We start from the raw sequence: 25,647 nt of genomic DNA, 5'->3' as shown, positions 1-25,647 counted from the left end.
GGGCTTTTGAAGTGAAAACTATTGCATGAGTGCTTATTATACATTATTGTGAATTAAAGTTAATATTAGTAGCTGGGTTTGGTGGTACATTCCTATAGTGTCAGCTCTCATCAAGGGGATAAAACAATATAGTTGTTTGAGATTTTAATCTTTCTGAATATCTTACTAGTTTAATATCATTGGACCTTTCTGTCCTTCAGTTGTTTCTCTCATTTGATGTTACACTAGTTTTGAAAGTGACCTATTTAGTTTTGTAATGGCAAAAGTGAAATGACAATTTTTTTCTTTTTTTAATGTGTAGCAAACAAGAGGAGTGCACCACGGCATCAACAGCCCCAGTCCCTACAACAGAAATTCCCACCACTATGAGCACCATGGCTGCTGCCGAAGCAGCTGCAGCTGTTGTTGCTGCAGCAGCTGCAGCTGCAGCAGCTGCTGCAGCAGCAAATGCTTCCACTTCTTCTAATACTGTGGGAAGTGTTCCAGTTGTTCCTGAACCAGAAGTTACTTCCATTGTTGCTACTGTTGTAGATAATGAAAATACAGTGACTATATCAACTGAGGAACAAACACAACTTACTAATACCACAGCTATTCAAGATCCAAGTGTTGAAGTATCCAGTAATACTGGAGAAGAAACATCAAAGCAAGAAACTGTAGCTGAGTAAGTAGAGCTGTTTCTCTCCTGAAAATCAATACTGGATTTATTATAAATAATTTCAGCTTAGTAAGTGAACATAATGTGTAAGTAAACAGATGGCAAACTTAGTCATTAGACAAGTGGTATGAAGCCCTTAAATTCATCCTCAAAAGGGACATATTACCAAACTTTGGTAAAATTAGTATCTCTAAAGTCTCATTTATTTATTTGTTTGTTTGTTTGTTTATGGTCGGTCATGGGGCCTGAACTCTGGGCCTGGGTGCTGTCTCTCAGCTCTTCAGCTCAAGGCTAACACTCACTTGAGCCACAGCGCCACTTCTGGCTTTTTCTGCTTATGTGGTACTGAGGAATCGAACCCAGGGCCTCATGCATGCAAGGCAAGCACTCTACCACTGAGCCACCTACCTAGGCTCTCTGCCTAAATTTTAGAAACTAGAGTTGAAGATACGTTTTGGAACACAAATGCAAAAATACAGTATGTCAAGGTACATCATTTGTATACAGTATCCAAAATCAAAATAAATGTAAAAAAATTATATATGATTAAGAAACAGGATTAGTACCCCTCCTCTTTTTTTGTCAGCAGTGAGATGAGGCTTGAACTCAGATCCCTAAGTTTTTGTGGTCAAGGCTAGTACTCTACTACTTTGAGCCACAGCTCTACTTCTAGTGTGTGTGTGCGTGTGCGTGTGCGTGTGCGTGTGTGTGTGTGTGTTTTTACTTGGAGATACTTTCATAGACTTCTCTGCTCAGGCTGTGTGTGTGTGTGTGTGTGGTTACTTGGAGATACTTTCATAGACTTCTCTGCTCAGGCTGTCTTTGAACTGCGATACTCAGATCTCAGCTTTTTGAGTATCTAAGCATGAGCCACCATCTCCCAGCAGTATAGATAGCTGTTGTGGTTTGGGGTTTTGGGGTTTTGTTTTTTTTTAACTAGTCATGGGGCATGAACACAGGGCTTGGGCGCTGTCCTTGAGCTTTTTCGCTAAAGGCTGGTGCTCTATCACTTTGGCTCCACTTCTGGTTTTCTGGTGATTAATTGTAGAAAGTGTCTCACAGACCTTAATGCCCTGGTTGGCTTTGAACCACAATCTTCAGATCTCAGCCTCCTGAATAGCTAGGATTATAAGCATGAGCCATCAACGCCAGCTATAGCTGTTAATTTTTATGTGTTTTTTTTTTAAATAAGTTTCTTATTGTGAAAATACTGTACAGAGGGGTTACAGTTACATGGGCAAGGTAATGAGTACATTTCTTATCCAGCATTGTTGCCTCCTCTGTAGTTTTTTTGTGTTTTTTGTTTTTGTTTTGGTTTTGGTTGTTGTTGTTGAACTCAGGGCCTTACACATTGGTAGGCAAGCACTCTAATACTTGAGCCATGCTCCTAGCCCTTTTATGCCTCCATTACTTTTCTAATAATGTCTCATTTGTAAGCTCAACCTAACCCAAGATCTACCTGTTTATTTTTCCCATGTAGCTAGGATGGCAGGTTTATGCCACTGTATCCAGCTATTGATTGAAAATGGTCTCAAACATTTATGCCCAGACTGGCCACAAACTGTGATCCTCCTAAATAGCTAACATTACAGTTTTGAGCCATTAGACCTACACTTTGAATCTTCCAAAGTCTCAATTTCGGATACTTAATATAGAAAATGTGATATATTTTTATTTTTGTTATAATCTATTCCAGTATTGTACTTCTATTTTCTAAGTGTTGTACTTAAATTTTTGTTTATGCTGTTTTCTGTTATTCAGAATGACACCCCCTTCCCCAGTCAAATACTATTGCTAATGTTTGTTCATTCTTTTTGTTTGAAATCCCTGTTTAATAAACTTTCACAAAATAAATAATATTTTGGGGGGTGTATGTTACATAGTCATCCTAGTGATTTATTTCTGCTATAATAGCATATATATATTAGCATAGTTGTGTTCCATTAAAATGGTATTTATGAAAATAAAGGGATGTGATTTGGATAATGGATCACAGTTTTCCTAGCATGATTTTGATTAGTCTATGCATCCTATATTTATGCATACCTCCCCAAATGTTATGGTTATTAAGCCATCAGTAGGTTTTATTTTGTCATTTATACAGGATCTTGCTAGCTGAAGCCTTAAAAAAGTAGACTTTATTTCTCTTCAAATAATTGTGTTTTTAGGATTTAGAGAGTATTCTCATTTTCTAAACTGTATATTTATTTAAGGTATTTTTATTTACTTCAAGTGTTATTTGTCTGTAGTTTTACTCCCAAAAAAGAAGAAGAAGAGAGCCAGCCTGCAAAAAAGACATATACTTGGAATACAAAGGAGGAGGCCAAGCAAGCATTTAAAGAATTATTGAAAGAAAAGGTATTTTAATAACAGATTTTAATATGACATGTAGTAATTGCTGAGTAAATGAAGTTTCACTTTATGTACGTTGGTGCCTTTATTGAAAATGCTAAAACCTCATGCACTATGACTGAAAATAAAACTTAATTTTTTGTTGTTCTTTTGTTTTTTTGGGGGGAGTTGTTTTTGTCAGTCAGGGAGCTTGAACTCTGGGTCTGGGTACTGTTCTTGAACTCTTGCTGAAAGGTAGCACTCAACCACTTTGAACGATAGCTCCACTTTCAGTTTTCTGGTGGTTGAGGTTTTCGGGTAGTTAGTTGAGTGAAGGTAAGCATGTCGCAGACTTTCATGCCTGGACTGGCTTTGAATTGCTATTCTCAGATCTCAGCTCCCTGAGTAGCTAGGATTACAGGCATGAGCCACCAACATCCAGCTTAAAACTGAGTTTTTATTGAAGAACAATTGGGAACATTTAAACAAGGTACTTCACAGCATATTTCCACTTTAATGTTTATTAGCTTTTTTCTTCATAACAATTGTCTATTTAATGTAGTCTATAAAAAACATAAAATCTAAAATTAAAGTTAAATTTTTCATTTACGTTTTCAACCAGCACTTCCATAAAACATTGGTTTCACCTTAAAAAATTGTTTACCATGAGTATGTTGTTTCCTATTACTGGACATTTTCTCACTTGAAATTTTTATTTAAATGATTTTCAGCGGGTACCATCCAATGCTTCATGGGAACAAGCTATGAAAATGATCATTAATGATCCACGATACAGGTAATAAATACTGTCTTTCAAAAAAATATTTTACTTTGAGCAGATCAAAATTTTCACTATGGATTGCCCTACCATATGTATTGTTTTGGGTGTTGAGAGTACAGTTGTATTATATGTGATAAAAACCAAAAATTATAATTATAAGAATTTTCTTAACTTATTCATGAAGTTATTTTTTCAAAGCACTAATATCTGATTCTCCTACCTTTATTTTTTACTTTTATATGGTATGTAATATTTTGTCTAATTTTTAGTGCTTTAGCAAAGTTGAGTGAGAAGAAGCAAGCTTTTAATGCCTATAAAGTCCAGACAGAGAAAGAAGAGAAAGAAGAAGCAAGGTCAAAATATAAAGAGGCTAAGGAATCTTTCCAGCGTTTTCTTGAAAATCATGAGAAGATGACTTCCACAACCAGATACAAGTAAGACTTTTAATGATGCATATGAGTCTTACTGTTTTTGTCAGACTTTTTCTTCAAGTAAATTATACACAGTAGATGATACTAAGTAAGTCCGTATGATTGTGAATTGCATAAGGTACCAAAAAAAAAAATCTCAGCAGTTAAGTCTATGTAGTAATGAGGATTCAGTAGTCAAGTTTACCTTCATTTGTGGACATGTTTTGTATTTGTAGAATAGATGGCTATTTTCATTAGTAGGTATATATTTTGAACATTTGTTTTTCTGTAGTATTCTTAAGTTTAGGTTCCTTTTTTAGGTAATTTGGGGATAATTCAGTTTTAAATTTTTTTCAGCAGACTTATTTATTTTCTGTGTGCTGCTTTTTTTGTCTCTTCCAGAAATGTATCAATGAAGAGCTCTGGTATTTTAGTTCATGTGTTTCATAGTTTCATGTTACTTAAATTTCTGGTAACTTTTACTTCTATGGGCAACTTGATAATCTATTATGCTATCCTAGAGAATAGAGATAGTCTCAATGACAAAATATTGCCCAATGTGAATTTTATTTTTTATTTCTAAAAACGTTGAGTCCTTCACTATTTTATTCATTTTCCTTGGCCAGGCAGAGGAAGAGTATACCAAGTGTTCACATGGTGCTTTTAGATTGGGTTTAAAATTAATAAAACATGGCTGGGCATGTGGCTTAGCGGTAGAGTACTTAGCTAGCATGCATGAAGCCGTGGGTTCGATTCCTCAGTAACACATAAACAGAAAAAGCCAAAAGTGGCTCTGTGACTCAAGTGGTAGAGTGCTAGCCATGAGCCAAAACAAAAGGGATAGTGCCTAGGCTCTTAAGTTCAAACCCCAGGACTGACAAAAATAATAATAAAATGTTACTACACTAGTGAAATTAATAATTTCTTTATGAATAGGAAAGCAGAGCAAATGTTTGGAGAGATGGAGGTCTGGAATGCAATATCAGAACGTGATCGTCTTGAAATCTATGAAGATGTCTTGTTCTTTCTGTCAAAAAAAGAAAAGGTATTAAGAATATTGTTTGTAAACAAATAAGTCTTTTCATCTGTCTTTATCAATCAAAAGTACTGTGTGGGTTCTCTTTTATCAAACTATTTTTGTTAATTGACCACCTGACAACCACTTTGAGAATGTAAGAAATATTTTTAAAAAATCTTGTTTTTAACCCATCAGGTTTACAAATACTTCTCTTTTTTGCCTTTTTACTTACAGCACATGATTCTGTTACAAAACTGGCAATATTGTGCAACTATTCCTATGAGAATTAACTTGTAGGATAATGCCTTAAAACGCTTGATTCATTCATGTCTTTACAGTATACTGTTAAATTATATATTGTCGATTGCCAATGGATAATAAACACTTGGAAAAAATATACATGATTATATGGGTTTTATAAAATTAAATATATATGCCCATATGTGTATGCACTTGAAGGTAAGTGAAGACCTTATAAGTTAGCCCATTATGTGATTGTACATAGTAACTCAGGTTATAGACGGTGTCTGTCTGATAGGAAGAAAGGCTTACGGAGTTCAGAGCCAAGAAAAACAAAAAATATGTTTTTTTAGATTCTAGCTTTAAAGAGCATTTTAAATTCTATGTACATTTGTCTGAGTTAGGAAGGGAAGGGGAGCAACAAAACGGGGACACAAAGGACAGAGAGGGAAACCAATGCAACAGCAATACTCACAAGCCAATATGTTGGAAATAATCTGTACAATTGGGAGGGGGAATTGGGGGGAGAAAGTGGGAGAAAAATTGGGGAGAGGGTAACATGTTGGACAAGAAATGTACTTACTACCTTACTTATATGACTAACTCCTCTGTACATCACTTTGACAATAACATTTTTTTTAATAAAAATACAAAAGGAGGATTGTGAGCTGGGGAGGGTACTGGTGGCTCTCACTTGTAATTCTAGCTACTACTCGGGGGAGCTGAAATTGAAGGACTGTGGCCCAAAATTAGCATAGGCAGGTAACTCCATAAGGATTTTATTACCATTTAACTTGCAAAGAGCTGGAAGTGGATTTGTGGCTCAAGTGGTAGAGCATTTGGCCTTGAACGAAAGCTAGGAAAGTGCCAAAGCCCTGAGTTAAAACACTATGAACGAACACACACACACACACACTCTCTCCCTCTCTCTTTCTCTATCTCTCTATCCCTCTATCTCTCTGTCCCTCTCATGCTGTCTCTTGAGACATGGTCAAAGAACACTGATATTTAAATTCATGCATAATATTCAAAATTAATCAGAATGTAAAGAAATCTTCAATAATTGCAATTCAAGTGTCTTAATTTCTTTGAATTTCAAAAGGTATATCTATATTTTTGTTACAGGAACAAGCAAAGCAATTACGAAAGAGGAATTGGGAAGCCTTAAAAAACATTCTTGACAACATGGCTAATGTAACTTATTCTACTACTTGGTCTGAAGCCCAGCAGTATCTGATGGATAATCCAACTTTTGCAGAAGATGAGGAGTTACAGAGTAAGATTAATGACCAAATGAGAAATACGGTATTAAACAGTGCCCATCAGTAATGCAGAATCATTTTGTTTTTGTATGAAATTACTTACTCAGTTTTACACAGTAGTTTGGAACAAATGTTGCATTTTCAAGTATATTGTTTCTTTTTCAGTGGTAATTGAGAACAAAATTTCTCTAGAATTTTTAGTTAACTTTAACATAATTCTTAAAATATGTAAATCATAAGTTAGAGTTAATTGTGGAATCTATACCATTTATATTTAAATCAACCATATTTTTCTTATGCTTACTTACTGGGGTAGTGTAGTATCTTTTATACAGGTGTGCTGGAGAACCAACCGTAGGGCTTTCCAGCATGCTACGCATTTGCTCTAGCACTGATCATGCTTCTATACCCAGGGTTGTAACTTCAGAGTTTTGTTAAAAGCAAAAGCATTTCCATTACCTTAATTAGGCTTTTTCAAGTACCTTCTTTTCTGGCTTCCCTGGCTGCCTTTTGGATTATAACCATTTTGTTTACCACTTCTCTAAAAACTTTGGCTCAGTGTTCTTTTCGGTGGTACATAGAATTTTATGCAGTTACATGCTATATAATTATGCTTTAGTTTATAATATACTATTTCTCAGATGTTTTAGTTAATGATATGCTGTTTATCAGTGGTGTTTCTATAAGACTATATTGCCTAGTGATATATCTGTCTAAATTTATATAAACACATGCTATTTTGTTCACACAATGAAATTGTGGCAGCATTGAGCAGAAAGCCTTATGGAAGGCATGGAGTAAAAAGCCCAGATACCCTAATTTCCCAAAAAGTGATAGACTACTCTGAAAAGGTCTTTGGAAATATGATGTTGCTGACATATTTTGACACATCAATTTTATGTTCCTCTACTATGTTCATATTGTTTCTTTTGTCCTAATTTTTTAGTAAAATTTCCCATAAAACTTGACTATTTACATCATTACAATGGCTGGCCCAAGTGGTAGAGCCTAGGGAATGTAAATTTAAACCTTAATGCTGCCCGCCCCCCCAAAAAAAAATCATTACAAATACTATTTTAGTTTAAAAACAAGTATTTTTGGACAGTGAATTTGTAATCTGTACTCAGTTAATTCATCATATAGTCAAACTTTTCCTTATTAATATTTGAAACAATTCTTTATCTGAAAACCATTGTAGACATGGATAAAGAAGATGCATTAATTTGCTTTGAAGAACACATTCGAGCTTTAGAAAAGGAAGAAGAAGAAGAAAAACAGAAGAGTTTGCTGAGAGAAAGGAGACGACAGCGTAAAAATAGGGAATCTTTTCAGGTAAAAAAAAATCTCAATTCTAGCTTAATTTATACTATAGTGACTGAGCTTGAACCATGATACAGACTTTATCATTTACTTATATTTAGCTCTGTAACTTCAATAGTTATCAATCTATGTTATTGAGTTACTTTAGGCAAGGGAAAATAGACTTGTAGATATTATTTAGAATGAGCATTAATAAGGTTTTAGTTGAAGAAAACAAAATAAGATATAGGATAACTGAAACAAAATCTGTGACATGTCATTAGTAATCGATGTGTAGTTTCCAGAGAACATGAGAAATAATATGTAGTTTGAGAATCAGACATTCTCTATACATAGAAGTTGTCCTTTAACCAGTGGCTCTTTTTTTATCTCCAGTTACCATTTTTTTTCTCCATCCCTAGAATGAAGTTTGAATTCTGGGCCTCATACTTGCCCAGCTCTACCATTTGCATTGTGCTACTAACCCAGCTTCTTTCTGTTTTTTTTGTTTTGTTTTGTTTTAAGAAAAAAATCTCTAGACCTTTCTGCCTTGGCTGGACCTTTCTGATCTCAGGCTCCTACATAGTTATGGCTATAGGTGTGAGCCACTGGCACCCAACTCCAGTGGTCTTTTATTAATAATAATTTAAAATGTTATAGAAGAATAGTAAATTTTCTTCATTCCTTTTAACCAGATTACCCATTTCTATAACTGTTGTAATTGCAATTAGCATTTACTGATGACTTTGTTAAACATTTGACTCTAATCTCAATGTTAATGACAGCCTTATAAGGATAGATACTGTTTGGTTGTATCCATGCAGACAGGTGAAGTAACTATCTCAAGTAGAGCTAGGATTTAAAACCATGCACTCTTGGTTATAGGCTTTCATAAAAGGATAAAAAATTAAGTCATAGTGGCTCACGTGATCTAGTTTCTTAAAATAATAGTCTATTTGGTTTAGGTTAAGGACATATTTTAATCCTTAAGGATTTTTCGTGTGTAACAGAATTACCTAAAGTGTTTTTAAAAAAATTCTCCTCCTACCATGTCAAGTCATTAACCATCTTAATGCCATATTGATAGCATTATTTTAGTCCCATATTCCTTTAAAACTTACTGTTGTAGTAAGTTCTTTATCTTGGTGATTTTTCTACAGGATCATTTGGAAGATTATTAAAAATATAGAATATTGAGCTTCACTCTTGATGATTTGATTCAGTATGTCTGGGGTGGAATCTGAGATTTTGCATTTCTTAGTTTCTATATCCTATTGATACCGGTGGAATCATACTTTGAGAATCAGTGACCTATCACCTGAGTCTTGACTACATGGTCAATTAGATTTTAATCTGGAAAATTTGAAGGACAGTTCTGTTTTAAAATCCAGAGTTACAAAAGTTTTGTTGACCTCTATTATTCATATGTAGTTTTTCAAATTTTAACCCCATGTTCACAACTAGGTATAAAACAGGCTAGGAAACCTAAGTTTTTTGTTGATTTGGTTGTGGTGGTACTAGTATGAGGCCTTGAACGCAAGGCCTCACGTCTCAGCTTGCTTATTCACAGTTGGTGCTCTGTTACATCTTGAGCCATGGCTTTGAAACAATTTCCTCTATGTCTAGTCCTCCTGAGTAGCTATGATTGTGGGTGTGTGCCACCAGGTCCCATCTGGAAAAAATACTTTTTATATAAGCAGCTATCTTGCCAAGAAAGGAGAGATCAGATTTGTTTTTTAAGATATCATCATATTCTCCTTCAACTTTGAGCTTTAATGCATCTATGAAAATTTAAATTTGCAGTGGTTTAAAATAAAGAGGTTCATGAAAGGTAATACAGTGTGAGAATGTGATATAAAATATTAAGCACTGTAGAATATTAGAAATGCTGCTGTTTCTGATATTTTAATGAAAATTTTAATGAAGAGATCATAATATGAATCTTCAGTTAACTCTAAATATGGCTTTAAATCAGATTATTACATATATGTATAACTTAGTTTATGCTTACTGTTATTGTTACATTAAGATTTTCATCAACCTGAAAATGTTTTTGTGCTAGTCTACTTTTCAAAGGTATATTTAGAATTTTAGCAAAATGAATTTAGGAGAACATTGACATTTACAATAAAAGATTAGAAATAGAAATGTTTCAGTAATAATGGTTATTTTGGACTCTTATTTTTATTACATTTTTGTTTATTTTTATTGAATATTTATTGGCCAACTGGGTAATAAATTTTTGTAACGTCCATAGCAAAGAAATTGGTGATCTTTTTCTTACTTTAAAAATTAGTGGTCAGGTTTATGTTAAGTTATGGAAAGGATTGATGAAAGACTTTTAAGGAGCCCTGAGTTAAAGCCTCACAACTGACAAAAAGAAGGAAGTGGTATTGTAGCTCAAGTGGTAGAGTACTCACCTTGAACTGAAGAGCTGAGGCCCAGAGTTCAAGCCCCATGACAAACAGAAGAAAAAAAAATGGAAATCATTTTGCCGGGCGCCGGTGGCTCATGCCTGTAATCCTGGCTTCTCAGGAGGTGGAGATCTGAGGATTGTAGTTCAAAGCCAGCCCAGGCAGGAAAGTCCATGAGACTTTTATCTCCAATTAACTACCAGAAATGGCACTGTGGCTGCATCACCTCAAGTGATAGGTAGAGAGCTCACCTTGAGCTGAAGAGCTCAGGGACAGCACCCAGGCCCTAGTGTTCAAGCCCCACAACTGACCAAAAAAAAAAAAAAAAACCAAAAGTTATTTAGTGAAAAATATATGAACATGACAAAAAAGATGGATGGTGGTGCAGAAAAGTTAATAATGAATTGGATATCAGGCAGTGGTTTTTCAACCAGGAAAAATCCTTTGATTGTTGCATTTGAGGGAAAGGTGCTATTGGCATTTTGTGCATATAGACTTACCATGTGGACAAACATCTTAAAATGTATGAGTCTGCCATCACCCCTAAAACAGAAAAGGCACAAACACTTAAGTCCCTGGAAGTAAAATAAATACAGTCTAAGTAGATAGATAAAACAGAAACAGATTCCTAAGATCCCTGAAGATAATTCCTAAACTGTTACAAAGATCAAAAGTAAGTTAGCAAGTGAGAGAAAACTGGTGACAACACAGCTGGATTTATGTTGAATAAATGGAATTTGAGAAAAGAAATTCTGATCAGTAAGATTGTATGAACATGTTTGTAGCTCCAAAAAAAAATGGGCTTTATATGCTATTTTAACTGGATTTTTTCTTTGGTGGGTTGTAGGACTTGAATTTAGCACCTGTGTGAAGTCTCAGAGCTCTTTTGGTCAAGGCTACTGCTTTGCCATTTTGAGCCATAGCTTCACTTCCAGTTTTCTGGTGGTACTTTAGAGATAAGAGTCTCATGGACTTTGCTACCTGGGATGGCTTCGAACCATGAGCCCCAGATCTCAGCCTCCTGAGTAGCTAGGATTATGGGTGTGAGCCACCAGCTCTAACTTGATCATTTTAAATAAACTTTAATCTGATCCTCCTGGGATATCTAAAATTTAATAATTTTAACATCAGTATTTTTTTAATTGGGGTTTTGGTACTAAATTTTGAGAAATCATTGTCTATTATATTTAAAGCACATAGTTCAGCTTAGCCACTACTTACATGCTCAGAAGCTACATGTGGTGAGTGTTACTGTATTTTAAGAAGAAAAATTGTGGGCTCTAATTCCCTTAGAAACTAAGGTTTGGGGTAAATAGGAACTATAGAAATTGATGTTACTAAAATGCCTATGTTGCTCTGAAAGTTAACAGTAGGTAAGCAGGGGAAAGGGGAAAGTAGAACCGCTTTTTTAAAAAAAATGACTTACATGTAAAGGATAATAGTAATTCGAAGGAAAGGAAATAGTTTTGAAATCAGATAACGGGTTTTAACCCTTGCTCTTTTACTTTGGGGGAACTATACATCCTCATGTTAGAGGCTTGAAGCATCTGTTAAAACCTTTAGATTTCAAATATAACTAAAATATGGCTTAGGCAAGATTTAAAAGCAGAAATGTATATATATATTATTTTTTAGTTTTACTTGAATTAGCTAATAGCCAATTTTTGAATCATTGTGTATAGTTGTGTGTATAATTTTTATTTTTATCAAATAAATACTCTTGCACCTATACATTTAGGTAACATTGGTAGAATATTCAACTATTCAAATGTTGCTGTGTAATTAATGTATTTTCATATTATACTTTTATTTCTTATGTGCCTAAAGATAACTTCAAATTTATTTTTCCCCAGATATTTTTAGATGAATTACATGAACATGGACAACTACATTCTATGTCGTCTTGGATGGAATTGTATCCAACTATTAGTTCTGATATTAGATTCACTAATATGCTTGGTCAGCCTGGTGAGATTCTTTTCTCTCCAAACTTATAGTTTCAATAGTAGTTGAAGGGGCAAAGGGGGAAGTTGGTTGTGTTGGGGGGAAGGATGTTTTATGTTTGTTTTATAAACAAAAAAAAAAGTAATTGCAGCTCTTTGGTTAGAGCTAGCTTTTGACTTCTTTAGTTTTTTCATTAGGATCAACTGCACTTGATCTTTTCAAGTTTTATGTTGAGGATCTTAAAGCACGTTATCATGATGAAAAAAAGATAATAAAAGACATTCTAAAGGTAAATAACATCTATTAACATATTTTACTTAAAATTTTTCAGTTTTTTCTGTGTGTTATTTATAACAAGATTTCTGGATTTTAGGATAAAGGATTTGTAGTTGAAGTAAATACTACTTTTGAAGATTTTGTGGCAATAATCAGTTCAACTAAAAGATCAACTACTTTGGATGCTGGAAATATCAAGCTGGCTTTCAACAGTGTAAGTTTATTACAGAAAATTAAAAACCTTATTTTAATGGTGCAGTTAGGAGTTTATTCAGCTACATTATGTACAATGTAGACTACTAAAATAAGGGGATATGGATATAACATGAACAGTCTTGCAGGTAAGGTGAAAGAAAACAATGGCCTATGTTAAGCTTCCTTGGCTTAAATTAATTGACTAATTCCCCTAATTATTCAAGATGTGAAGTTTTCTAAGATGTGAAGTCGCTTCTAAACAGATAACAGTGTAACTGGTTCAATACAATTTTTCTAATAGTTGCTGGAAAAGGCAGAGGCCCGAGAACGTGAAAGAGAAAAAGAGGAGGCTCGGAAAATGAAAAGGAAAGAATCTGCATTCAAAAGCATGTTGAAACAAGCTACTCCTCCAATAGAGTTGGATGCTGTCTGGGAAGATGTATGTTTATTTGTAAATTTTCTATAATTACTGTTTACAGGAAAAATCCACAGAAGCTTAAAATACTTGTAGAATACATTAAATATCTTTATAGAATACAAAAAGCATATTAAATATATACCAAAAGTATATCCACCTCAGCTTTTAAGGAATTTTTGTTAAAAATGACTGTTGAAGGAAGAAAATAGTGCCCTTTGAGGATATGGTTTATCACAGTTTTCACTTACTGATACAACTCCTTTTAGGCATATTGATATGTTTGTTTATATATGTATACCATACCTTAAATTTCCAGATCCGGGAGAGATTTGTAAAAGAGCCAGCATTTGAAGACATAACTCTAGAATCTGAAAGAAAGAGAATATTTAAAGATTTTATGCATGTGCTTGAGGTAATTTTGTTTCTCGTAACTGGTTGAAATGTTATAAAAAAGAAAAAGTTGCTAGGTAGTTTAGCCTTCTAATCCTAGCTATCTTGGAAGTCTGAGAATGGGAGGATCATGATTTGCAGTCATTCTGGGCAGAAAAGTTTACAAGGCTTCTTACTTACTCCATAGTTGGGCACAGTGGCACATGACGCCATCCAAAATTATGTAGAAGTGTGAGAAGTCACAGTATCAACGCAGCGTGTCCATAAAAGTCCAAGAGACTCCATATCCATGGCTGGATTCAGTGGTGTGTGCCTGTGATTCCAGTAACCCATTGGAAGTCCAGAGTGATTGAGGGGAAGCCCAGACAGAAAACAAACCCCGAAGGTGGCTCAGTGGTAGAGCGCTTGCCTTGCATGCCTGAGGCCCTGGGTTCCATTCCTCAGCACCACATAAGCAAAAAGAAAAAAGCCAGAAGTGGTGCTGTGGCTCAAGTGGTAGAGCGCTAGCCTTGAGCTGAAGAGCTGAGGGACAGCGCCCAGGCCCAGAGTTCAGGCCCCACGACCGGACCCAAAAAAAAAAAAAAAGTAAGAGAGAAAACCAGTCTAGAAAATACAAGGCCCAGAGTTTAAACCCAAGTATATTTTCCACTGCTTTTATGCAAATGTGGTATCTTGGGTAGTATGGAATGTTTTATTTCTGTAGAAACTTATAAATTGAAACAAGTCTACAAGGTTGGCTGGGATATTAATACTGGTCTTAACAGATTGCATGTTAGTTTCATTGTTAGCCACGTATATTGACTCATTAATCTAAATTTTTCTTGCTGGGCACAGTGGTTCAACACTTGTTAATCCTAGCTACTTGGGAGGTAAAGACTGGGAGGATCATGATTCATGGCCAGCCTGGGCAAAATAGGAAACCCCCATCTGGACAATACAAGCTAGCCGTTGGGTATATGTTTCTAATAATCCTCCACTATTCAGGAAGCCAGCTCTAGATAAACCTAAAACAAAGGGCTAACAGTAGTAGAGCATTTGCCTAGCAACCACAGTCCCTAAGTTCAAGCCCTTGTCCTTCAAAAAAAAACTTTTATAAATTTCTTATAAAGGAAAAACAGAAAACAGCTTGTATTTTATAGCTTGTGGCTTACCAAGAGCCAGCCAACTTATTAGAAAAACCATGCCTGAATGTCATTGCATTTCACTGCTAATGTAAATTCTCAATTTTTTTATTTTTCCTTTGCCCCAATAAGCATGAATGTCAACATCATCATTCAAAGAACAAGAAACACTCTAAAAAGTCGAAAAAACATCATAGGAAACGTTCCCGCTCTCGATCGGTAAGGACCTTTTTTCTTAAGTGGCACCATGAGTGAATAATATATCAGTTGGCTTTGTTCTTAAGGAAACATTTGTATATTTAGGGATCAGATTCAGATGACGATGACAGTCATTCAAAGAAAAAAAGACAGCGATCAGAGTCCCGTTCTGCTTCTGAACATTCTTCTAGTGCTGAGTCTGGTGAGCATTTCTACTTACTTGACTCATAGTCATTGACATGTGAGTCCTGGTATTCTGACATGTTATTTTCTTTTTTGCTTCTCAGAGAGAAGTTACAAGAAGTCAAAAAAGCATAAGAAGAAAAGCAAAAAGAGGAGACATAAATCTGTAAGCAAGCTTCTAATTTTTCACTCAGGTTGTCCTTAGTTTTTACAGTCACGTTGGGCTTTGCCCTTAGCTTCCTGAGTAGCCTTAGAACCTTCTGTTAATCCAGTTCTATATAGTCCCACCAGTTCAGGTGGGCACCGGCATTTGGAATCATATACTTGTGCCATTTAAATCATTTGGTCAACTTTGAACAAAAAGTACACAACTATTAGGATTCCTATCCTGCTCTACAAATTTTTATTTATATTTTGCTGGTTGTGGGGCTTAAATTCAGGGTCTGGGTACTGGACCTGAGTTCTTTTGCTCAAGGCTAACACACTACCATTTTGAGCCACAGCTGCACTTTCAGTTTTCTGGTGGTTGACTAGAGATAAGTCTCATGAACTTCCCTGCTGGGGCTGGTTTCAAACTGTGAGCCTCAAGATCTTAGCCTTCTGAGTAGCTAGGATTACAGGTGTAAGCCACCAGTGTCTTCCTGGCTTTGGTCTACAAAGTTAATAAGTATGCACAAATAAAAATATGTTTTTGCTTTTGTACTGTATATTAGATTTCTTAGGGAGCTTTTACAAAATGAGTATTACCACAAGGCTGGATTTGATAATACAGTCATGCTGTCCATTCAGTGAATCTTGGGGAAATCTCATCAGTCCTGAGATTTAACAATTCAAATTATATTTCACCTCTCTACAAGCACATAGTCAAATATTTGGATACTGTTTTTTAATAGACTGATATACTTGTCAAAATGCTAACTTGGTGCTTTTTATTTTTATAGGACTCTCCTGAGTCAGATACTGAAAGAGAGAAAGATAAAAAGGAAAAAGACCGGGAAAGTGAAAAAGAAAGAACTAGACAAAGATCAGAATCAAAACACAAATCACCTAAGAAAAAGACAGGAAAGGAATCTGTAAGTGCTTACAATTATTTCATTCCTGTATTTGAAAAATGCAAAAATGGATAGTATGTTAAAACCATGGTGTTAGTTAGAAAATAGACTGTTTCCAGGTCTTCTACCATTGAAGAAAACAGTGGAAATTCTGTTAAAGTGCTCCTCATATAAAGTAACTTCTTAGCAGATGTTTTAAGGTTCTTGAATTTTCTATTCCTTTTATGGAAAAAAAAGCCTATATCATTCCATAACTATATTTTTAACATAAGAAAGGATATGGAGTACATTCTCTTTACTATGTGCCACGGGACATTTCGCCTTGGTTTTTGGTAGTATAATTGTTTAAGGAGTATAAAATTTAGAAAAATTAACTCCAGTTCTCCAGGTGTCCATAGCAGTTAGTATTCCTAAATCCACTTTCCAAACTTTTTCAAATGGTGATTGATGGAGAAAGGTTGGGAACAAAGAAATAGGAAGAAAATATAAGCCAAAACTAGTATTCTAATATCATTAGTTTCTCATTTTATATATATGTGTATATACACACACACACACACACACACACACGTATACATATATACTTACACAGACACGTGTCTGTATGCATGTGTGTATATACCTATATAAAAATATGTGAGAAAGACAGCATACAATAATGCAGTCTTTCATAATTTCTACAGTTCCTTGTAAAATATGATCTTACAAGAGTTACACTTCTGAATCATTAATGGAGAGGTTGAACTGTGTGGAAAAGCCCTGGTCCTTCTCCTATTCCTATTCAGTTATTATAGAGCAGATTTTTTTGAAGATGATTAATACAGTATTATTGCTTGAGTTTTTTTAATGTACATCTTATCCTGCTCCAAGATCTACATTTACATAAAAATAAGAATCAGAATATTTAGAGTCTACTGCTTTGACTTTTATAGGATCAGAGAATCTGCAAAAATATGCAAGGACTGTATCACCTAGGAGCCGAATCTGGCCTCCATTAACTATGAAAGAGATGTTTCATATTCAGTTCGGTAAAAAGGAAGGAAAAAAAAAACAGTGGACCATTTATCTTGGTTTATGTATTAGTGTAAACAGTAACATTACATAAAAATCCTCTAAGACAACAAATAAGTACTTAATGAGAAACTCTTTTGTGTGGCTTTTAGGGAAGAGGTCAAGTTGTTAAACTTTGTGGAGGAGAATCCATATAGATCATGGCTTCTTTTTTGCACAGGCTCATTATTTTTTAACTATAGTTATCTTCAATGTCTTTTCAGGGTAATTGGGATACTTCTGGCAGTGAACTGAGTGAAGGGGAATTAGAAAAACGCAGAAGAACCCTTTTGGAACAACTGGACGATGATCAATAAATTATACCAAATATGTTTATAGTATGATTTAAAGTCAAATTCTGACCAGGGACTCTATTTTGTTCAATTTAAGTAACACTGGGTTTTAATTGTATCACAGGAAAAAAAAAGTTCATTTAAATATTGTTATTGTGGACTTTATAGAAGCAAGGGAAATTGAAAATAACATGATTCTGTATCAAGAATCATATTTTCCTATGGTCATAACTGTCTTTCTATGACCCTTTCATAGGGCACTGCAGGATGATTAAAGGTGGCAATTTACTGATAACTGCAGATGTCTCTCCTTTGTTCCAAAGTGTAAGTCATGAGGTATTTGATTTACTTTATACAAGTTGGATTTTGAAGATAAAATAAAAATTTTTTGATAATGTAGTACAAGAAAAGCACCAGCAACTGATGAAACTGCTTTTTTGTGCACTATCCAACTGGTTAAAGCCAATGTGATCACCTGTGATGAGCTCCTAAGAAATAGGTGTTTTTGATGGAAATGTGGTAGACCCCTTAACTATAGTGGTGCTAATAAGCGCTACTGTAATAAAGCCACCATTATTTTTTATGAACATCAGACTACATTTTAAAAAGGCTACTGTGAGGGCATTATTTTGAGCATATATTTTGAGGTGATGTTTTAAAAAGTTAACATCAAATCAAATTGTACATTAGTTGGAATATATTGCCTTAAGGACCTACTAAAGAATGTGCCACCAAACTTTGAGTAATAGTTGAAATATTCTTGTCTAAAAGAAAGAAACAAAAAAAATCAATGTTGACCTAAAAACACGTTTAACAACTGTCTTGATTTTTTTTTTTAATGCAGTCTTTTTTTTTTCTTTTTTTTTCTTTTTTCCATTAAAGAGGTCTGACCTTCCCTACTTACTGAGAAGTATTGACTTCATGGTACACATTCTAAAGCATTTCTGATTTGAATATTTTTGTACATTTTTATCAATTATTAAACCTTCTCTTCTAGTGTGTACTAGTATTTATTTCTACTTAAACTGCTCAGTTCTAAAAAAATTGCACGATCATTTTAAAAGGCATTAAATCACTGAAATTTTGCTTTATCTTACTCCAAATAGCTAGGTTACTTTCCCCTTTTCAGTATTTAAGATACTTTATAAATCAATGCATTTGAGGTCTGTAAATCTTTTCATCACCTATACATTTCCTATGGAATATTTTAGAAAGGCAATGATTTAAAGATAGACTACTGTTTACATGCTAACTTTTGAAGGTTAGTTAAATAATTTATACTTTTTTCCTTCAGTGCAGGAGTTTTGTTTTAAGTAAATTTTAGCACTTTCGTCTTTGGTATTATCTTGGGTATTTGTTATCTTGAGTATTTGTTCATTTGGGTACTTTCATATTGTCTAATTCTAATTGAGATTTAGAAGGACAAAAGGTTGTTCCCAGAACCGTTTTAATGAGTTTGAAAGAAGTACCAAAAAAACACATTCTGGTACACAGATCAGGACAACTTCCTACCTTGCCTACTGTTTGAGTTAAATACAGTATCTGTTGTTTAAAGACTCAAAAAGGGAGAAATAGAAAATCTCACTGTTACATTATTTTTCTGCTATAAAACGACATAAACTTGTAGAAAGTAAGATTTACCAAGAAAATGTGAAGTCATCAAATGACTTGTAATTAGTTTCTTACTGTAGTTTAGTCAAAGCATCTTAAGTTTGGCAACAGAATTACCTTGACGTTTTCACAGACCCTGTGAGTGAGGATTGCTAATCATGTCAAACGACTTGGGAGACAGTGATAAAAGTATTGGTAGATATACTAGTGATGTTTCACAATTCAATTTAGAATCTGTAAAACACTGTTTTAATTACTTCCGTGATGATGATTTTTAAAATACAAACTCAAAGTTTGGATTTTTCTATTTAAATAAAAAGCTATTGATGTGTTTTAGCATGTCCTTAAAACAGATTTCTGTACAGTTTCCTTATAGTTCTCCTGTGCACATTATTTTGCCTGAAAAACAAAAGTAGTAAACAAATGGCAACTCCAAATGCAGCATCCTTGCAAATGAAGCCAAGTGTCCCACCTATTATCCTGTCAGATGATTTTTTTTTCTGCTTATGTGGTGCTGAGGACTCAAACCACTGAGCCACCTTCCCATCCCCTCATGATGTTTTTAATTGCCAGAAAGGTAACATTGTCTGAAGGCAAGGATAATGAGAAGATTAAACTAGGAATTTTGTATGAATATTTCAGTCTAAAAGATTGTAAATCTTTAGTAAACACTGTGATCCCTTGTCTTGTTTCTATTAGTATTGAACATATGTGTTTAAACAGGAAAGGGTCTTTTTCATTTTAGATAAAAGGAATTTATACATTTCAGTTCCAAGATTCTTAAGAAAATGTCAAGGATTTATCTTCCCTGAGTATTACTAATGTTATGGATTAGATTAGATTCACTATATCAAAATCAGAACCTTAAATCTTCGATAACTTTTTTCCTCTAGTCCATAATTTCTAGTAGCCAGTTGAGGTATAAAGGATAATTTTCAATATTACTAGTGTAATATTTTAAAAATGGAATCAGTGATCTCATATTTTCAACATGGAAAATTTTATATATCTCTAAAAAACTGCAGGTCTTTCATCTTTTGACTTTTACTTAAGTGAACAATTCCAAAATAAAGAAGAACCTCCTAGTGTAAAGCGTTCAATTCCTGTTAGTAGGCACAGCAACTAAAAATCCTCCCACTTCTTTCCATTTATCTAGGAAGTAGTCATAATTTTGGTCTGTGTATTAGTTTCAATTATTATGTGCTTAACATTTGCATAAATGCTCTTGGTCTTACTCTAGTATTTAAGTGCTAAAATGCTAAGGAACCACTTTTTATTTTTGCATCCAGAAAAGGGAAACCCTATTTATATAAAAAAGTTTTACGTATCTCATATAAGCCAGAACTGTTTCTGATCAAGTAGTACACAGGGAAAAGTGATAATGCCTTTCTTTTTTAAATTCATAAGATTTTTAAATCTATTGCATAAAATGTAAATTTAAAAATTAAAACACTTCCTTTTAGAAAAGAAAACAAGTATATAAATTCCTGAGAATTCCCCCTCCTTGGGAGATGTATCTCTCTTTAACAACCAAGTAGATTTTAATTCATTCTCTAAGTTAAATTACACTCATTTTACATAAGGAAAGGCAGAATATCGTTTATTTTTGTGGAACTGTGTGCTGAAATGTTTATATTCTCATTTTATACTTCAGATAATGGCCTATAGCAGCCTAAATTCTCCAGCTGTTTTGACCTACCTGGTAGTCCTTTAAACTGGCAGGGATTTGTCTGTTACATTATTGCTGTGTACATATCCCTGTGAATGAGGGCCGTGCCCAACACATAAGACTCTGGATGAATGTAAAAGCATTAGTTGGTCCATGTTCTCATGTACCACCCATCTGTACTAAAGGGCTTGAAAAGGCATCACTGCAGTAAACCATACTAACAACTGAATCCAGTCATAAAATTTATCTACAGTGTGGTCTCTAGTGACCCTTTTAACTCAATTCAGAAGTGTCCTGAAGCTTCTTAAGTTCCAAGTCTCAGGCTATCTATGACTATGAAAGAGGCACGGTGACTTGGCAGGTACTTCATTTATTGGAGCTATCTTAAACTTAGTGGGAATTATGTTTTTGCTTTAAATTACCCACACTTTCCTTGGCCCTCCCATTTTAGTTTGTAGACCCTAAGTTCCCTAATGATAGTACATTCTCAGACCTGCTTTGTAAAGACTCAGAACTGCTTTTATGATTCTCAACAGAATGAGGACACTTAATTCATTGATACGTGATTGGTAACTGATTTGACTGTTAATTTGGTAATAACTATAGTGAAAGAGAAGCTGGATCATTCTCCATCCACCTCAAGACTGAAACCATGAGTGGCTGATAATCATTTGAGATTCAAACTAAGCTCTTGGCTAATGCTGTCCTGTGCTGTTCCTTGGATTTTCTATCTCAATGTATTACTTATAAGCACTGTGTTTACATTGGGGTAGCTGTTAATCTTTTCTGCCTACCTCTCCAAATGAACTGAGCATGTATCGGGAAACACAAGTAACAGGAGAAAGGAGAACAAGGTTTCTACTGTCTATGTTTGTAGTTACCAGATTTTCACTTGTTTTATATGTTGCTCTGATGTAAAGACCCTCACAGGCATATAAGGTTAGATGTTTTGTAAATACATATATTAGAAAAACTGGCATATTTTACTAAATAAGTTGGACTATGTGTTTTTTGTTAAGGCGCCTAAGGCAGTGTGAGCTGGTAAAATGCCCACAACTGTGCTGCTGTTTGTTAAGACACCTTCATATATGTCAGAATGTCCTTCATGCATTTGTTTTGCCTTCAAATTTTTTGTAGAGAGTAGATGGATAAAGGTAAAAGTGTGGCAATAAATTCATCTTTATAGCTATTTTTCATAGTAAAAACTAGAAAGGCAGCAGTTTAGGATACAAACGAGTAAATAAGTATGTGATTTATAATGCTAGTATTATGAAAGTATATTTCCAGGGTAACTATGGAGAAAAAATACTGTGTGCTGAGCAGGTTGAATCGGGAGCCATGGGGGCTGCAATGAGCTTTATATACCATTGAAAAACTACAACATTACAGAGTAGTAGTGTAAATAGTTTTATTTGCTCTTCATATGGCATGAAAAGACCAGAAAAGTAGCATGATTTGCATTTATAAAACATTCTAATATTGCTAAGAAGCAGGCCCATTAATAAACAGAAAAGAACATGCCAACATTATTGTCTATTCGTACATTACTAAATAGGCAATTACTTTAACAAATGCATACCAGCATTGACCTTTGAAAAAAACAGCTGCTTAAAATAATGGCCCAATTATTTGGCTTATAATTCATGATTAAATAGCTATTTTCACCAAAATGCATGTTGATGTAACAGAAAGACAACATCTTGGCATGTTCTTTTTAAAGTACACAGGGAAATGTGCCAGTAGGTGGCAGTTTAAAAGTAATCTGTAAATAGGTAGGTACTAAGGTGAACTGTAACTTATCTCTAAACTGTCCTTGTAGTTAAATATATATATATATATTAAAAAAAACTATAAGTTAAAATAACATTCAGATTGTATAGCATAGGGTGATGCACTTTTAAACAATATTTACAGTATTACCCAGAGGCTTAGGTGGGAATTAAAGAGAAGTGTAAAAACCATAAAAAAAAAACTGCACCAATTTTATAGCAAAATATCTGTACATTTAAAAAAAGATCATTTAACTACACATCCAAGGAAAAGGGACCTTCACCAAAAGGTTCACATGAGCACAACATAAAATAAGAAATTCAGTGGTTAAATACTATACAATAAACTTTACAATTAATGTATCAAGATGGTAAGCCAGAAGCAGACGTGTATATTATGAAACGTACAAATTTAGCTTGAGTCCAGTTTTTTTTAACTTTGGAATGGGTCCAGTGCCTTGCCAGAAAGAAAGGTAAAAGTAACAGGTTAACCATTTAGCCCCATCACATACAGCTTAAACATAATCCCAATGTTAATATGCAGTTCTTAACCAGCAGTAAAAGTATAAACAATTCAGCTTTGATATCTAATGCCAAACATGTTAATATTCCCCAATTTACAAAAGGAAAAAACAAAAACCCTGCGATTGTCAGGAAAGTAAAGCTAGGTTCCTAACATTGCTAGCAGATACAGTCTATGGAATGCCTACTGATAGAGCTAATAAACTCCCTAACAAGGCACCAATTTCTATCCTCAGGATTGACCCATAATAGTCCTCAGAAATCCATTAATAATGATGACTGAGATGTTAGTTTTAGTGCTAATTAAATAAATATATTTGTTTTATTAAAAAAGCTGCCCTAGCTTAAGAACATAGTGCTGCAAGTAAGTCTTATAGCATTTTATGCTATTATCTTGCATTTATTCCAGTGAATGTCTCTCGGAACAGGACAGCCAGCCTAGAAGCAGTAGAGCATGGAACTGGAGACAGATCTGAGAGACAACTTCTGTGCCACTGTAATTGTATCCTGTTTGCACTTTGCTAGGGCTTGATAATGAAAGGATTTTTATCATGTGACAATTTTTATGTGGCAAGTCCTTAAAAATATAAATTGGATGGATATGGGTGGGACACAGAATTCCTTAGAAGATAGCAAAGGAAGTCCAGAGCAAATACATCCATGTTATTTACAACTTATCAGGAAACCAGGGTGGGCCACTATGGAATAATCACAATGGCAAGTCATGAATTTACATTTTGGTTACAAAACTGAGTAACATAGTGACTGATGTAAAAAGATACCTAGTCAAATCAAATCCTATTGCTTTGATTCATCTGAGCAGGTACTTCATTTTTAGGCACTTGTTAACAGGGGCTAAAAGGAGAACCCATTATTTTAAAATTCCTATGTGTTTGCTAAATCTGAGCCCTTAATATTTTTGTCTGTGTTCAAAGGCTGCAGCTAAATGGTAGCACATAAAGTTCATGAGGGCAGTTCCATTCCCACACACTCTATACACACAGACAGGTCTCAGGTTCACATGGTTATTTCTGCACCATTAAGAGAACGCAGGTTCTGATCATCAAAGCGCCGCCTGACACTTCTCCTCACCGCATCGGCCCGTCTGTATGGTTGGTTTCTAAGATCTGTAAAGAGAAGAGTGCTAATCAAAGACCAGCAACCTCTAGTATGTGTAAACACAAAGGCCACTTGTAGCCCATCAAAGCAGCTTGTGAGAAGAGTCTGCTAATGAGCACTTGAAACTCACTGAATACTGAATCAGACATGTAACATTTGCTATCAATATTTACAGTACAATAAGATGTAATACTGGTAGGATCTGGGACTTGAAGAAAAAAACTATATAGATTATTTCTGTCACTGGCCAGAGTATCTAGTTTTAAGTCTTATTTTGAATTTTCTTCATTAGAAGCAGCTGTATGTGGTTTAGCTTTTTGCTTTTCTGGAAGCCTGAATAATAAACTCTAAGCTGCAAAACTAATAAAAGAAGAAACCTCAAGGCCTTAGATTGCAACATGTTCCACTGTTCGCATTCTAGTAGAGCAGGGGTGTGTGTGTGTGTGTGTGTGTGTGTGTGTGTGTGTGTGTGTGTGTGTGTGTGTGTGTGTGTGTGTGTGTGTGTGTGTGTGTGTGTGTGTGTGTGTGTGTGTGTGTGTGTGTGTATGTGTGTGTGTGTGTGTGTGTGTGTGTGTGTCAAGCAATGCATTTCCTCCATATTCTACCGTTGTGTGTGTGTTACAAGCAATGCATTTCCTCCATATTCTACCACTCAATAGTGTGTGTGTGTGTGTTACAAGCAATGCATTTCCTCCATATTCTACCACTCAATATTTCTGTACTTTACCAACAAGGAAAATGGATCCTCCTTTTTCCAGTTTAGGTTGCTACTGTAAAGCAGAATATTTAACATTAAAACAAAAAGCCGTGTGGCTCATGCCTATAATTCTAATGCTCAAAAGGCTGAGATTTGAGGATGACAGTTCGAAGCCAGCCCAGGCAGGAAAGTCTATGAGACTCTTCTCTCCTATAAACTATTCAGAAAGTGCCAGAAATGGTAGTGTAACTCAAGTAGTAGAGCGCTAGTTTTGAGTAAAGAAGTGCAGGGACAGCATTCAAGCCCCAGGACTAGCACACATACAAATTTATTTTTTAAAAAATTATATATATATATATATATAAAGAAAATTTTAAAAACAAGCCAGGTGCTGGTGGCTCACACCTATAATCAGCTACTCGGAAGGCTAGGAAGGCTAAGATCTGAGGATCATGATTTGAAGCCATTCCAAAGACTTCTGGTTAACCACCAAAAAACCAGAAGTGGAGGCATGGTTTAAGCTAAGGGAGCGAATGAGGCCCAGAGTCCAAGCCCTAGGACCAGCATAAAAAAATAAAAGGACTGCATACTGGCTCAAGGTACTGCTCTAATGGATGAAGTAGGATGAAAAGTTTCATGTAAGTATTCTCAGTATTGAAGGCCTTCAGAAATATGGCAGGTAGCCAAGTTATCTAGCATGGAGCTTCCTTTGGGTGGAGTCAAAGCA

General features: G+C 34.7%; 2 protein-coding genes across 7 annotated transcripts in view; one reads left to right on the top strand and one right to left on the bottom strand.

Annotated features, from left to right (window-relative positions):
* Positions 1-18,534, top strand: part of Prpf40a (PRP40 pre-mRNA processing factor 40 homolog A (S. cerevisiae)) — a 48,098-nt gene extending 29,564 nt beyond the window's left edge. For 3 of the 5 annotated variants that reach the window (XM_013029037.1, XM_013029023.1, XM_013029044.1), the window contains 17 exons: positions 302-664; positions 2,908-3,016; positions 3,721-3,785; positions 4,040-4,204; positions 5,117-5,225; positions 6,564-6,714; positions 7,899-8,032; positions 12,267-12,381; positions 12,543-12,646; positions 12,731-12,847; positions 13,130-13,267; positions 13,563-13,658; positions 14,890-14,976; positions 15,061-15,157; positions 15,243-15,304; positions 16,080-16,211; positions 17,465-18,534. In XM_013029037.1, coding sequence (XP_012884491.1) covers positions 302-664; positions 2,908-3,016; positions 3,721-3,785; positions 4,040-4,204; positions 5,117-5,225; positions 6,564-6,714; positions 7,899-8,032; positions 12,267-12,381; positions 12,543-12,646; positions 12,731-12,847; positions 13,130-13,267; positions 13,563-13,658; positions 14,890-14,976; positions 15,061-15,157; positions 15,243-15,304; positions 16,080-16,211; positions 17,465-17,557 — 2,137 coding nt within the window. In that variant the 3' untranslated portion in view covers positions 17,558-18,534. The remainder of the gene's footprint in view (positions 1-301; positions 665-2,907; positions 3,017-3,720; positions 3,786-4,039; positions 4,205-5,116; positions 5,226-6,563; positions 6,715-7,898; positions 8,033-12,266; positions 12,382-12,542; positions 12,647-12,730; positions 12,848-13,129; positions 13,268-13,562; positions 13,659-14,889; positions 14,977-15,060; positions 15,158-15,242; positions 15,305-16,079; positions 16,212-17,464) is intronic. The other 2 variants (XM_013029030.1, XM_013029051.1) reach the window with 2 other exon arrangements.
* Positions 18,535-22,207: 3,673 nt separating this feature from the next.
* The window catches only part of Fmnl2 (formin-like 2), a 292,443-nt gene continuing 289,003 nt past the window's right edge, over positions 22,208-25,647 (bottom strand). For both annotated transcript variants that reach the window (XM_013030168.1, XM_013030184.1), the window contains one exon: positions 22,208-24,231. In XM_013030168.1, the coding sequence (XP_012885622.1) occupies positions 24,122-24,231 (110 nt within the window). In that variant the 3' untranslated portion in view covers positions 22,208-24,121. The remainder of the gene's footprint in view (positions 24,232-25,647) is intronic.

This window comes from Dipodomys ordii, unplaced genomic scaffold (genome assembly GCF_000151885.1).
Source record: "Dipodomys ordii isolate 6190 unplaced genomic scaffold, Dord_2.0 Scaffold5, whole genome shotgun sequence".
NCBI classification, from domain to species: Eukaryota; Metazoa; Chordata; class Mammalia; order Rodentia; family Heteromyidae; genus Dipodomys; species Dipodomys ordii.
The sequence above is the reverse complement of the archived record's forward strand: the minus strand, read 5'-3'. Positions and strand labels throughout refer to the sequence as shown.